Here is a 15,000-nt window from a genome sequence, read left to right as displayed (position 1 = left end):
TTTAATGTTAAGTAGAGAAAGGTAATTTATACGCACAGATATTATACTTATATATGTATATATATGTATATACCTGTGCATATAATTATCTCTCTCTACTTAAGATTTTAAAAAATCTAGTTACTTCTAAAACGTACTTAATAAAGCATCAAAAGCCTGTATACATATCACAGCTTATTTACTAGTACCTCTGGATTTCCTCTGGAGAGGTATACCTCCTTATGGGGCAGCTTGTTTACTAATATCAATTATTCAGGAAAAAAACAAAAATAGCGTCGCTCTCTGACTACTTACTCGGGTATCTTTTTCTCGACCGAAGGAGAAGTTTAAAGTTCAAAATCCATAATCAATCGCGAACTACACTTTCACAATGGGATACCATCCTGGATTCAAATAATCCTACCTGGAGTTGTAGACGCCGTTGAGACATTTTTGTTTGTTTGTTTGTTTGTAAGTATGGTGCTTTTACGTTGCGTGGAACTAGTGGTTATTCAGCAACGGGACCAACGGCTTTACGTGACTTCCGAACCACGTCGAGAGTGAACTTCTATCACCAGAAATACACATCTCTCACTCCTCAATGGAATGGCCGAGAATCGAACGCAGCAGTGATGGGGACCTACCACTATCTTGGTCCCAGTGGTAAACTTACTCTTCAGCAGTTCCTGCCTCATGGTTGCAGCCGCTGGTGCAAGCCATGTTGTTCGTAAGCCTTTATGTGAAATGGCTGTTGTTTGAAATCGTGAATTTTAATTGGGAGGAACCTGACAGGACATAACTTTTGCCCTTTTCGTTCTCGGGTCAAAACTGGGTAACAGCAAAACGAGTACGTAAACATTCCGTACACACTATAAAGAGGAACCTGGATATTGTGAAGGTTAACAAATTATCAGTATCAATGACTGAAACAAATAAAACATGAGCAGAAGTTTCTTCGGCGCAATCGAATTTTCTATACAACGTCTAAAGCTGTAGCTACCAAATTCTCTGGTGCTATGAAATGCCAGTTTTTGTTGTTGAAAAAGTTCACTAAATATTCATTCGTTTCAGAGAGAGAGAGAGAGAGAGAGAGAGAGAGAGAGAGAATCTTTCACAGCAAAGAATCTATACAAAGTATCGTGTTATAAAACAAATTCGCGTTAAAACTTTGTAATATGTAAAAACGCATGCTGCGATCCCGCTTTGTATTTTCTTTATTTACAATAAATATGACAATTGTGTATGCAATAACAAGCGCAATTCTGGTGATGGCTCAAGGAACACCGAATTCAAGCAACTGGAAGATATTCAATATGTACGAAAGAGAGATTTTGGATTATATGTCCACGCCAATTTGTATTATCCTTTGATCTTTGCCTGCAATCTATGGAGAATTTATAGTCAGTTATACATAACGAGAGAAGATCACCCTTATTTTCTTTCTAAATAACATTACACGACCATCACTTAACCCAAAGTTTTCATTACCTAATAAATTCACTCACATATATAACTAAAGGTTTTCATTTCCTAGCAAATTTCCTGCCTTGATTTTGTAACCCCAGGTGTATATATTTACTAATAAATTCACTTAACCTATATAACCCAGGTTTTCATTTCTAGTAAATTCACTTAATTTATTTTCCAATAAATTCGTTCACTCACGGATATAACCTTATCTTTTTATTTCCTAATAAAGTCATTGGCTTGCCAGTATAACCACAGGTTTTCATTTCTAATAAATGCATATACTTATCTATATAACCCCATGTATTTATTTCTAATAAATTCATTTACCTATGTATAGAGCATCAGGTTTATTTTTCTAATATATTCATTTAATAATCTATATAAGCCCATTAGTTTATTGTCTAATGACTCGATAAATATTTCATGTTTTGCTTTTATGCACAATTCCCAAGGATAAAGCCTTCGAAAGGAAAATTATCAAATCAAACGACTGAAAAATTCAATATATATATACCGCCTAACTCCTCGCTTTCAAAATATCATTTCTGCTTTGAAAGTGGAATCCCAGGTATCGGCTACGTTTCCATCATAATTATTTCACTTTGTAATATTTTTGGTCTCTTATCAATACAATGTCACGAAAATACAAAGTTTTCCCACTTCATTTTTCTAATGATATTCATGACTTAATGGTTTCCAGTGACCGAATGAACTGTAACAATTCATAATAGTTTTTTATTGCTTTGTACCTTTTGAATTAGTTGTAAAATAAAGAAATTTTTTTTTTTTAATATTTACTCATTCCTCCTCCTCCTCCTCCTCCTCCAACACGGCTTCCTCCTCCTCCACCTCCAACACGGTTTCCTCCTCCACCACCATCAACAAGGCTTCTTTCTACTCCACCTCCAACACGGCTTCTTTCCTCCTCCACCTCTAACACGGCTTCCTCCTCCTCCAACACGGCTTCTTTCTCCTCCACCTCCAACACGGCTTCCTCCTCCTCCAACACGGTTTCCTCATCCACCACCACCAACACGGCTTCTTCCTCCTCCACCTCCAATTAAAGCTAATTAATAATCTACCTCCAACACAGCTTATTCTTCCTCCACCTCCAACATGGCTTCTTCCTCCTCCACCTCAAACACGGCTTCTTCCTCCACCACCTCCAACGCTGCTTCTTCATCCATCCCCAACACAGATTCTTCCTCATCCACCTCCAACACGGCTTCTTAATCCTCCCCACTCAAGAACTCGTTTCCCGCGCAAACTCCACCCTTCCCCGCCCACCCAACCACCCACAAATCCAACCCCACCCCCACATCCCTGTTTCTTCTTCTTCTCCGACCTATTTTTCTTTCCTCCGGCCTCCATCTCCTCCTCCTCCTCCTCCTCCTCCTTCTTCTTCTTCGTTGGTATGTTACACAGGTACTGGAGGGTCTCCGGAGGCCGATTCAGTTGGGCACCATTTTCAATGTCCAGTTAAAAATCTTTTTGCTCGGCCAAAGAATCCCCGGCATTTTTGTCTGTCCGAGCTCAAAGTTGTAGAAAATGTAGGCTGGAAAAATAAAGCCAGTTCTCCAAGGGGCCTTGATTTCATGTAGGTTGGGATTTCTAGCCGAGTTTGAAGAGAAAGAGAGTTAAAAATATATATATATTAAATGAAATGATAACATCGACGCTTTATCTTATTTTTTTTCCTTCAGATTTTATCAGATTTTTTTTTCCATTATTTATAAAATATAACTTAATAAAGGTTGTTTTGCTTATTGTATCCAGTTACAGTTTTAATATCATTTTTATCATAGTGTTACTGTTTTATAGAAAATAAACATCATCATGCACGACATAGGTATAAGAAAGGTGGTCTTTTAAATTTTGGGGGCTTAAATGAAATGATACAATCGACACCTCATTTTTTTTCATCAGATTTTATCAGATATTTTTTTCCTTTTAAATTTTTTAGGGGTTTAAATGAAATGATAATATCGACGCTTTATCTTTTTTTTCTTCAGATTTTATAATCTTTTTTTATTTTGAGGTTTTAAATGAAATGATACAATTAACTTCTCATCTATTTTTTTTCTTCAGGTTTTATCAACTGTTTTTTATGTTATTTTATTTTTTTTAATTTTTTTTTTAATGAAATACTACATTCGAAACTTTTTTTTCTTCAGATTTTATCATGTTTTTTATTTTTATTTTTGGGGGTTTAAATGAAATAATACAATCGATGCTTCATCTTTTTTTTTTCTTCAGATTTTATCAACTGTTTTATTTTATTTTATTCTTTTATTTTTTGGTTTTAATGAAATACTAAATTAGACGCTTTATTATAATTTTTCATAATTTTTATTCAATATTTCATTTTGCTTTTGTATTTTGCTTAAATGAAATGATAAAATCGATGCGTTATATCTTTTTGTTCTTCAAATTTTATCAAATTTTTTTTTTTTTTAGTTTCTTTCTGTGATTTTTCTATTTTTATTTTATGACAGTTTCATGACGCCATACACTTTATTATTATTAAGGTTGAATTATAAGTTAGATTGACGATTCCACAATTCATTAATTTTAGCTGGGTACCTGTGCAAAAATATTTGCCGATTTACCAACTTTCAGGACCTGACTTGAGAGAGAGAGAGAGAGAGAGAGAGAGAGAGAGAGAGAGAGAGAGAGAAAGTGGGGAATTCAATTGATTCTTTCTGTTCGGTTGTCAATTGTGCGATTCACATTTCGAGTCTCGGTTTAACTTCTCTCTCTCTCTCTCTCTCTCTCTCTCTCTCTCTCTCTCTCTCTCAGTAGTACGCATAAATTAGATGTCTGTCATATAACGAAGTCTTTGCCGTTATAAAAAAAAAAAAAACTCGAGATAACCAACCACCCCTCCCCCCCCCCCTTAAGCACCCATTCTTCCACAACCCCCCCCCCCCCCCCCCGTTCCATTTAGCATTTGACAGTGAACCAAAAATACCGAGCTTTCCCAACGCTGTCATCTAAGATTCGTCAAAATGTATATTATTATTAGCAACACAAAATCCTAAGACAAAATATTTAGTTTCGTTAAAATTTAGTACAATTTTATGACGATAATCTGCAAATGGTGATATTTATTATTATGAAGGAATAAGTATATTCACGAGAATGATGAAAACAAAATGTAATACTTATGCTAATCGATTAAATCACAAATATAATTAAATTGCAGTTTATGACTTGTCAGGAAATAAGGATAGACCAATAAGACGATTACACTACCAAATCATCAACGAATACTTAATACTTTTCATCATTCGTTACACGCACTCTCCATTCTCTACTTAAACACTTAATTCTAGAAAATAATTTCGGCCAAATGCTATTTGTGAGTCATTTCGAATGTGTTCCATTATTCGTATAAGTGAAAGTCAGTTTACGAGTTTTAACTGCAACTGTTAATGGCTACTACGGCCCATTTTATTCACAGTAATTCCATTATTCCTAGTTTTAGCAATCGTAAGTATTTGGGGGGGGGGGGGGGGGGGACTTATGAATAATGAAACTGGCCCTCACTAATATCATGTCAATGTAAATGATGCTTAACGTTACATAGCTTAACGTTACATATGACCGGTGTAAAAAAATAACCGTTCAATAATCATCAAAAAGAGGATTTTGATGAATACTTATCTGTATTTTCAACTTATACGAATAATGGAACACATTCGAAATGACTCACAAATAGCATTTGGCCGAAAGTATTTTCTAGAATTAAGTGTTTAAGTAGAGAATGGGGAGCGCGTGTAACGAACGATAAAAAGTATTAAGTATTCATTGAAGATTTGGTAGTGTAATCGTCTTATTAAGTCTATCCTTATTTCCTGACAAGTCATAAACTGCAATTTAATTATATTTGTGATTTAATCGATTAGCATCAGTTTCACATTTTGTTTTCATCATTCTCGTGAATATACTTATTCCTTCACAATAATAAATATCACCATTTGCAGATTATCGTCATAAAATTGTACTAAATTTTAACGAAACTAAATATTTTGTCTTAGGATTTCCATCCACTCGTAAAGCAACAGCCATCTGAACTGAAACATAAATATAAAAATAATGCGTATCCGTTTATAAAAGCATCGGGGATGCGCTCGTAGAGGTCCAGCCGACGATTAGCTTATTCGGGAATGTGAAAACCACCTCTTTTAGTAATCGGATCTTGATGATTAAGATCCCCCAGAGATGCTATCATCGTTAGGCTATAGAACCGTCTCCCTGATGGGGAAGTCTTGCAATTAGAACTTCAAGAACTTTAAAAATTTAAGCGAAGATGCAATACAATTGCTGCCCTAACACTACTAATAATCTCCTTGCATTTTAAGGCAGTTTTTCTGCAATGATTAACTTATTATTATTTTTTTTACTTTCTAATAAGAGAGATCTCATTCTTCTGCAGTTGCTTCCACCTCCTCTTATCTTCCTCCTAATGAACACCATATTCTTTGGAAGCTTGAATTTCAAGTCAGTGGCCCCTGTGGGCTTGTTCTGTATGAATAAGGTTCATCTTCTGAATAATAATAATAATAATAATAATAATAATAATAATAATTATGGAGAAACAAATCCACAGTTATGTAGATGTACATATATTTAAATTCAAAAACAGCAAGGATAGCTTTAGGGAATCTGTTCGATTCCCCTTAATAATAATAATAATAATAATAATAATAATAATAATATACAGTATTCCAATAATAACAAAATAAAAGATTAGACGCATAAGATATTAATACCATATCACCGTGTCCGTAGCCACAAGAGAAATCCCTAGTTTTCTGGAAGGATTCAATAAAACTAACTACTTGCCCTAGAATGTAGGGCAAGAGCCGAATTGAAGGTCGTCCCTGACGAAGCTGGGAAAACGGGAGGGGAGGAAAAAGGTGACCTGAGGGACGCCACTGGTGGAAAGAAAAGCAAGATATGTAACTTAGTCACTTTCAAAAGGACTTTACCCGACTGAGAAGAGTCTGCAAATCATCAGTTGTAAAGAGAAGGATGTTGTCTGATCGAGTCACAATAGTTTAGGAGATTGCCTATTAAAAAACCTTTATACTGATAGTTACACGGAACTATTTAAAACAGATAGCAGCCTAGGAGAGAAAAGGTAGGTAACAGGCACGTCAGGATCGTCTATGAGAGCTATAAACCCAAATGTTATTAAGGAACCTTAGTCCTAAAGTACTACATGAGATGGTAGATTATATGGAAGCTTCGAAATAACTCGCATCTGTAAGGTAAGGTAAGGTCTCCCGGAATTTTGATAAAAAAAAATTACCATTTCATTTTTTTAGCTACTTTGGCATATAAATTTATAACCAAATTCTTCTGGCGTTGAGCGCCGACAGGAATGTTAGAGTGTCAGATGCCAAAAATAATTTTTACGTCTGATGAAAATGAACTCATTTTGATTTAAATACCAGCATTTGACGCGTTGAATTGTTCGTGAAAAATAATGATTTAAAGTCGTGACTTCTCCCGTCATCATATGAACTTTGTCTTGATGAAAACACAGAAGGAATTTATGGCGTTTAGTTGCTCAAAAAAATACATTTACGCATCTGATGCATCATTGTTGCTGGTTTAAGAGAACTGCTTTGATTGTCATCTATTTTAAGACCTTTATTCTGAAAAACTTTACGTAAAAAAAATGGAAAGAAAAAAAAGGTACCATACGACACCATACGATTATTTCCATACTGCTATTTGGATCTTCCCTCTTAATATGACATTTGATAACGTGTCTCTCAATAATGAATAAATAAGATGATATTGACAACATTGATGCAAGTAACAGTTTACAGAACTTATTTTCCATTTATTTATCTTGGAATATCTGTGTATCTGCAAACCGTCGGTTTCCATTGAGAATTATATGAAAATATAAAATCATCTATATGTTGTAATAGCCTAATATAATCGAAAATTTGCTCTCAGTGGAAACATTTTCTATCCATTTTTATTTCTTGTTGAACAGATAGTTATAGTTCTCGCTGTGATATAAAAAAATGTACTTGATACATTTTTCATACAATTAACTTCAGTCAGGTACATCATTTTTGATAAAATCTTTTTTTTTTTTTTTTTTTGTCATTCTATGCAGGGTTCCCACAAATAAAAGAGAACTAAGAAAGAGAGGAAAAAGAGAAAACGGTACAAAATTGCCCACACGTACAAGACTAGAGAGAAAAAAAATTAAGCTAATTAGATTTCTAACATTTCCTAAAAACTGCGTCACGTAAAAGAGACATCCACTTGAATTTTTTTTTTTAACTTTCAAAAAAAAATTCTTTTTTTTTTCTTTGTGCCAATCTCAGTAATTTAAACTTTTTTTGTCTTTGAAAAAATTTTGGTCAAGTTCAGTAATTCAGTTTTTTTTTTTTTTTTTTTTTTTTTTTTGAAATATCAGAAGAGGTAACAATTTCTGATTTAGGCAGGCTGTTCGTACGGTTTCCAGTAATAATAATCTCTTGTAAATTTAAATATAAAATTATCTTTATATTTTATGAGGATATGCATTTAGTCTCAAAGTAGAATATCTTTTACCCTTATAAGAAGAAGTTTACTCACAGACTCAGAGTTAATTTCAAAGATGCGACTTTCTTTATTATTATTATTATTATTATTATTATTATTATTATTATCATTATCATATAAAATAGTTCTACCAGACCACTGGAGCTGACTGTCAGTTCTTGAGTTGGCCAAAATGATTTTTTTCCTCACTTATTTTGTTTATATATATATATATATATATATATATATATATATATATATATATATATATATATTTGACAATTAAATCATAATTTTTCAAAAGTTTATAACTGGATTAATTGCAGATGCTGAAATTTCCGAAAACATTTCACTGATCGATTTATTTTCGACCACACTGGTAGGTACACCAGATTTGCTTGAAGAATCTTATGCTATCTTTGATCCAGCCTTACTTATTTGAACACTTCAGTACCATTACTTCTCTATAATCAAGCCCCAAGGTCGAGTTAATATCCAGATTGGCAAATATTAAGCAGAATGTGAAAATATTAAGCATAAAGAAAACAAGTTTCGGCACAAGACTAAAAATAAAGCTTAATAAATATGTTGCATTATTCTCATTATTATTTCGGTAGATGAAACCTATTCCACATGGAACAAGCACACCAAAGGAGTCACTGGCTAGAAATTCAAGCTTCCAAAGAATGTTGGTTTCAACCTCCCACCGCAGACCCGACGCTGCATCAGCAGTAACTGATCACGATGAGTGATTTTTTTTTTTTCATCGCCGCATGGGGAGAGGCGAACTCGCGACATCGAGTGGCACACCACGACACTGACCACTATTCCAGGAGACCAGCAAATGCATAAGGCAAAAAATAAACAAAAAAGTAAACAAAAAGTCAACAAAAGTAGGTATCCGAACGAAAGCATCTTGACTGAAAAATACAAAGAATTATAACATCGAGCTAAGGGAGGCAGGCAGCCATTGAAGGATTGTAAATATGTAATTATTTAACATCGGCAATATTCCACCAGTGTTACTTTAACCTTTACCAACAATAAGCACCAATAAATTAAATGAATTTGGAAGCGACAACAAGCGACGCAAAACCCGACACTCGTGAATTATGATTATTATTCAATCAAATTTTCCTAATACTGCAATAAACCTTGAACCTTATTAAATTCCTTTACCCCTGGATTTCATTCAAGGCTTCTTCTCCTACTTGCTTAATACAGCTGATATTTCAAATAACCGGAACTTCCTCCCACCTTTGGTCGAGTTCCTACCCACAAATCTAATTAGGATTCTGAAAGACGCTCTCTCTATAACATTTCTTACGCAATGTCACTGCGTTCCAATCGTTCTGAATTCTCAACATTGCAAAATGATATAGACTAATATTATAATGAGCACTTCAACGCACCCGTCTAAATTTCCAGAGCGTTAATAATATAATATACATGTAACTTACTTGCCATAATTCAGCTTTTGGCTATCTGCTTGGGATTGTAAATCACCATCACATACAGCACATAATTATAAAGTGGACAGAAATATTTAACAAGCGCATTAATTATAAAGTTTGTTTGTATGATATTTTGACGTTGCTTGGAACCAGTGGTTATTCAGCAATGGGACCAACGGCTTGACTTGACTTCCGAACCACGTCGAGAGTGAACTTCTATCGCCAAAAATACACATCTCTCACCCCTCAGTGGAACACCCGAGAATCGAACTCGCGGCCAACGAGGGGGAACGCCAACACCATACCGACCACGCCACTGAGGCGCTTATTAATTATAAAGTGAACAGAAATATTTAACAAGTGTATCCGGATGCACACAGGGCCTCCATATATGAACTATCTCAATCTAGATAATATAAAATATAAACTAACCTGAATTCTTTTACTTAAAAGAATATATATATATATATATATATATATATATATATATATATATATATATATATATATATATCAATATCAATAAATAAATAAATAAATACACACACACACACACACACACACACACACATATATATATATATAAATATATATAATATTATATTATATATATATATTATATATATATACATATATACCATCAATACATATGTCTGTGTACCTTTGCCATCTTTCTGGGGTGAGCTTCATAAGACCGTTTAAAGAAAAATACGTACCTTATATCATATGGGAAATTTAGAGATTTTAAAACATTACAATACGATAAAAAGAATATACATAAATCCAATAAGATAACTCAACACGACGTAGTCCACTGAACCGGCGCTCTATTGTTCCTTTACGGAACCAAACCAAACATAAACATGAAATATGAACTCAATATAATACGGATGATAAATTTCCTAAGAGGAATTTCATAGAAAAAATTGAAATTTAGTGAAATTAAACAGCCGCATAACTAATTGACATGGAAGCCAGATGATGGAATATATTACAAAAGCGACGGTATGGTGTTCAGATATGACGAGGAGATGCGGCAAATCATCAAATTTTCGTTTTAGAAATAACCAGTCATGCTACCTCGATGGCTTGAACTGCCGCCTACCAGGTTTTCCCAAATGATTTATTCGACAGCAAAACTTATATTATGATAATAAAAAGGGGAATGAACTAACGTTTCAGGACGATTTCCATAAATTCTGATGACATCCCACTGAATTGGAATGTTTCGTGTTGAGGTTTATGAACTCTGGTGTGTTTCCATTTTCTTTACGAACTCTGGCGTGTTTCCGTTTTCTTTGCTGGAAACGGGTCTTCGGTTACAAGGATAAGGTGTTCGTTTGTGAGTAACGTTAATTAGTGAGGCATTTCCAATCTGCCTGCGTACTGAGAGAGAGAGAGAGAGAGAGAGAGAGAGAGAGAGAGAGAGAGAGAGAGAGAGAGAGATTTCACGCCGGGGTTACTTTGAGTCCTTCTAGGATACCAAGCCTACCTGAGCGTATACTTATTCCATTCCTGATTAAGTTCAGCCAGGCAGGAAGATACCTCATTTCTGGATGAAACCATAGACAACAACACTCAACTGTTTCCTCACCCTTCACTCACTATTATTCAAGTACCAATTCCTTGTTCGACTTGACGGAGAAATATATTCCGAATATTGACAATCGACTGTTCCTGTTTTCCGTAAGTCTTTTTAACTCCCACGTCTTTATAAATCCATTTTCAGCCCAATGAATAAAATAAACACTGATATTTAACTACTCTAGTTTTCCAACGAAGATTGGCATTTAACCGTGCCAGCCTTCCAAAAGTCTATTCTCAATCAAATCAATACTGAAATGTAACTACTACTCTATATATATATATATATATATATATATATATATATATATATATATATATATATATTATATATATATATAAACATACACTTTTTTAAGGTAAAAGAATTCAGCCCAACAATGATTGATATTTAACTACTCCAGTTTTCACAAGTCTATTTTCAGCCAAAGATTGCCATTAAATATTCCAGTCTTTCATAAATCTATTTTCAGACCCCTGACGTTTGTTCTTTAACAAACTCAGTCTTCCATTAATCTATTTTCAGCCCAAAGATGATTGATATTTCACCACCCCACTCTTCCATACATCTATTTTCAGACCACTTTAGATTGAACATTAACTTACCCAGTCTTCCACAAATTTCAGACCACTGAAGATTGATCCTTAACTTCACAAGTCTTCCATTAATCTATCTTCAGCTCAACGAAGATTGATTTTTGACTACACCAGTCTTTCATAAATCTATTTTCAGACCACTGAAGATTGATCTTTAAGTACCCCCTCCTTCCATCACTCTATTTTCAGACCCCTGAAGTTTGCTCTTTAACAAACCCAGTCTTCCATTAATCTATTTTCAATCCAAAGATGATTTATATTTCACTACCCCACTCTTCCATAAATCTATTTTCAGGCCACTGAAGATTAATCCTTAACTTCACCAGTCTTCCATCAATCTATCTTCGGCTCAACGAAGATTGATCTTTGACTACCCCAGTCTTTCATAAATCTATTTTCAGACCACTGAAGATTGATCTTTGACTACCCCAGTCTTCCATAAATCTATTTCCAGACCACTGAAGTTTGACCTTTAACAACCCGATTATTCCATTAATCTATTTTCAGCCCAAAGATGATTTATATTAATTTTAACCACCCCACTCTTCCATAAATCTATTTTCAAAACCACTTTAGATTGATCCTTAACTTCTCCAGTCTGCCATAAATCTATTTTCAGCTCAACGAAGATTGATCTTAACTACCCCAGTCTTCCATTAATCTATTTTCAGCCCAAAAATTATTGCTATTTCACCACCCCAATCTTCCATAAATCTATTCTCAAAACCACTTTAGATTGATCCTTAACTTCACCAGTCTGCCATAAATCTATTTTCAGCTCAACGAAGATTGATCTTACCTACCCCAGTCTTCCATTAATCTATTTTCAGCCCAAAAATGATTGCTATTTTACCACACCACTCTTCCATAAATCTATTTTCAAAACCGCTTTAGACTGATCCTTAACTTCACCAGTCTGCCATAAATCTATTTTCATCACAACGAAGATTGATCTTAACTACCCCAGTCTTCCATTAATCTATTTTCAGCCCAAAAATGATTGCTATTTCACCACCCCACCATTCCATAAATCTATTTTTAGACCACTTTAGATTGAACATTAACTTCCCCAGTCTTCCATTAATCTATCCTCAGTTCAACGCAGATTGATCTTTGACTACCCCAGTCTTTCATAAATCTATTTTCAGACCCCTGAAGTTTGATCTTTAAGTACCCCAGTCTTCCATTAATCTATTTTCAGCCCAAAGATGATTGATATAAATTTTCACCACCCCACCCTTCCATAAATCTATTTTCAGACCACTTAAGATTGAGCGTTAACTACCCCAGTCATCCATAAATCTATTTTCACCTCATCGAAGATTGATCTTTAACAACCCCAGTCTTTCATAATTCTATTTTCAGACCATTGATGAGTGACATTTAACTGCTCCAGTCTTCCATAAATCTATTTTCAGCTCAACGAAGGTTAATCTTAACTACCCCAGTCTTTCCTAAATCTATTTCAAGACCACTGATGATTGATCTTTAAATACACCAGTCTTTCATGATTCTATTTTCAGCCCCATGATGAATAACATTTAACTGCTCCAGTCTTCCATAAATCTATTTTCAGCTTAACGAAGATTGATCTTAACTACCCCGGTTTTCCATAAGTCTATTTTCAGCTCAACGAAGATTGATCTTAACTACCCCAGTCTTTCCTAAATCTATTTAAGACACTGAAGCTTGATCTTTAAATACCCCGGTTTTCCATAAGTCTATTTTCAGCTCAACGAAGATTGATCTTAACTACCCCAGTCTTTCCTAAATCTATTTAAGACCACTGAAGCTTGATCTTTAAATACCCCAGTCTTTCATATGTTCAGCCAAATGCAGTCTCTGCCTATAGGCCTGATGTTTTAACCCCCCCCCCCCCATAAATGTCAAATAAAAATTCTTGAATTTCGACATTATTCACAATATGGATATTACACATCTCTGTTTAATCTACTTTATTATACAAAGACATTCCAATTTTGCCTGGGTTTAAGTCTAAAATCACAAAGTCCTATTATTGTATGCAGTATGAAATCCGTTCTTCAAATTGTCGTATTTGCTTTAGATTTACTCCCAAACAAAATTTAGCAGAATGTTTTGACCGCCCCCCGCCCAAAAAAACAAAAAAATACAGAGAGAGAGAGAGAGAGAGAGAGAGAGAGAGAGAGAGAGAGAGAACTCACTAACAAGGAAAAAGAAAATTTAATTTTTACGAAGAAAAAAACCTCGGGGACAAAAGAGAGCGTAATTCAGGCTACTCACGAAATAGAAGAGGCACAGAATGCGGAAATGTTGTGAATGAATAAAAACTTTCCATCTGGTGATGACAGGCCTAAATTCCTTCTCGAGATGTGGGATTTGGAGGAACTTAGGGAAGATCATCTCTCCAAAGATATTAATTTTTTTTTCTCTCTCTCTCTTCTTCTCCCGACTTTTTCTCCTTTCTTTCTCTCTTACTTTCTTATTTTCTTGATGATGACGTCTTAAATTCTCCTTTCAGCATTTGTTTTACTGGTATTTTATTATCTTTTTACTGTAATGTTTTCATTCTTTGTGTGTGTGTGTGTCTCTCTCTCTGTATGTATGTATGTATGTATATATATAATATATATAGTATGAGCATGGACATACATATACATAAATATGTATGTGTATATACACTATATACCTATATTATCTATATATATATATATAGATATATCTATATATATATATATATATATATATATAAATATTATATTATATATAGTAGAGAGAGAATAGAGAGAGAGAGAGAGAGAGAGAGAGAGAGAGAGAGAGAGAGAGAGATTAGGTAGTTTCCACTAAGAAGTGAGGCTTTTAAGATAAAGAAAAAAAAAAGCAATAGGGTCACCGCAATATTCATGTTTTATCTCAAGTGTCGTAGGTGAAAGCTTCCATAGGTTGAGCTCTCTTATTGATTCATTCACTACTGAAGGCTCATCAACACCGTGTCGAACCCTCACACAACATCACAGCCTTTTCCTTATTTTCCAAACAATCTAATTAGCACTTGTTAACGCTTCATACCAAATCCCCTCTCTGGCAGCCATCGCTAAACATTCTTCTCATATGACTAGACCACCTTCTTACTAACTTTTCTAAACTCAACTTCGCAGTTCTTCCTACACGACAAATACAATGCATTCAACCATTCAAACGTTTTAATCCTTGTTTCTTTTCATTTTGTATTTAATATCCAAACATCGTCTCAACAGTTCACAGGTAACTTTTCCATCTTGGCTTCTGTACACTCCCTAGTCTCTTGCAAATCTTCTGCATATACCCTGCTACCTTCCTTGCTTCAATTGTTCTTGCTACCTACTTCATTCAATCCTACAAA

At 34.3% G+C, this 15,000-nt stretch overlaps 2 protein-coding genes across 2 annotated transcripts in view; both read right to left on the bottom strand.

Moving 5' to 3' along the window:
* Nucleotides 1-15,000, bottom strand: part of LOC135218540 (calcium-activated chloride channel regulator 1-like) — a 915,765-nt gene that overhangs the window by 155,447 nt on the left and 745,318 nt on the right. The gene's annotated exons all lie outside the window — the stretch shown is intronic.
* On the bottom strand, nt 2,237-2,636 carry LOC135218158 (short stature homeobox protein 2-like). Its single transcript, XM_064254308.1, has 2 exons — nt 2,559-2,636; nt 2,237-2,503 (listed from the first exon to the last, which is right to left on the bottom strand). The coding sequence occupies exons 1-2, from the start codon at nt 2,634-2,636 to the stop codon at nt 2,237-2,239; spliced, it is 345 nt and encodes a 114-aa protein (XP_064110378.1).

Source organism: Macrobrachium nipponense, chromosome 9 (assembly GCF_015104395.2).
Source record: "Macrobrachium nipponense isolate FS-2020 chromosome 9, ASM1510439v2, whole genome shotgun sequence".
In the NCBI taxonomy this organism is placed as follows: Eukaryota; Metazoa; Arthropoda; class Malacostraca; order Decapoda; family Palaemonidae; genus Macrobrachium; species Macrobrachium nipponense.
Note: the sequence above shows the minus strand (reverse complement) of the source record. Positions and strands in the feature narration are given on the sequence as shown.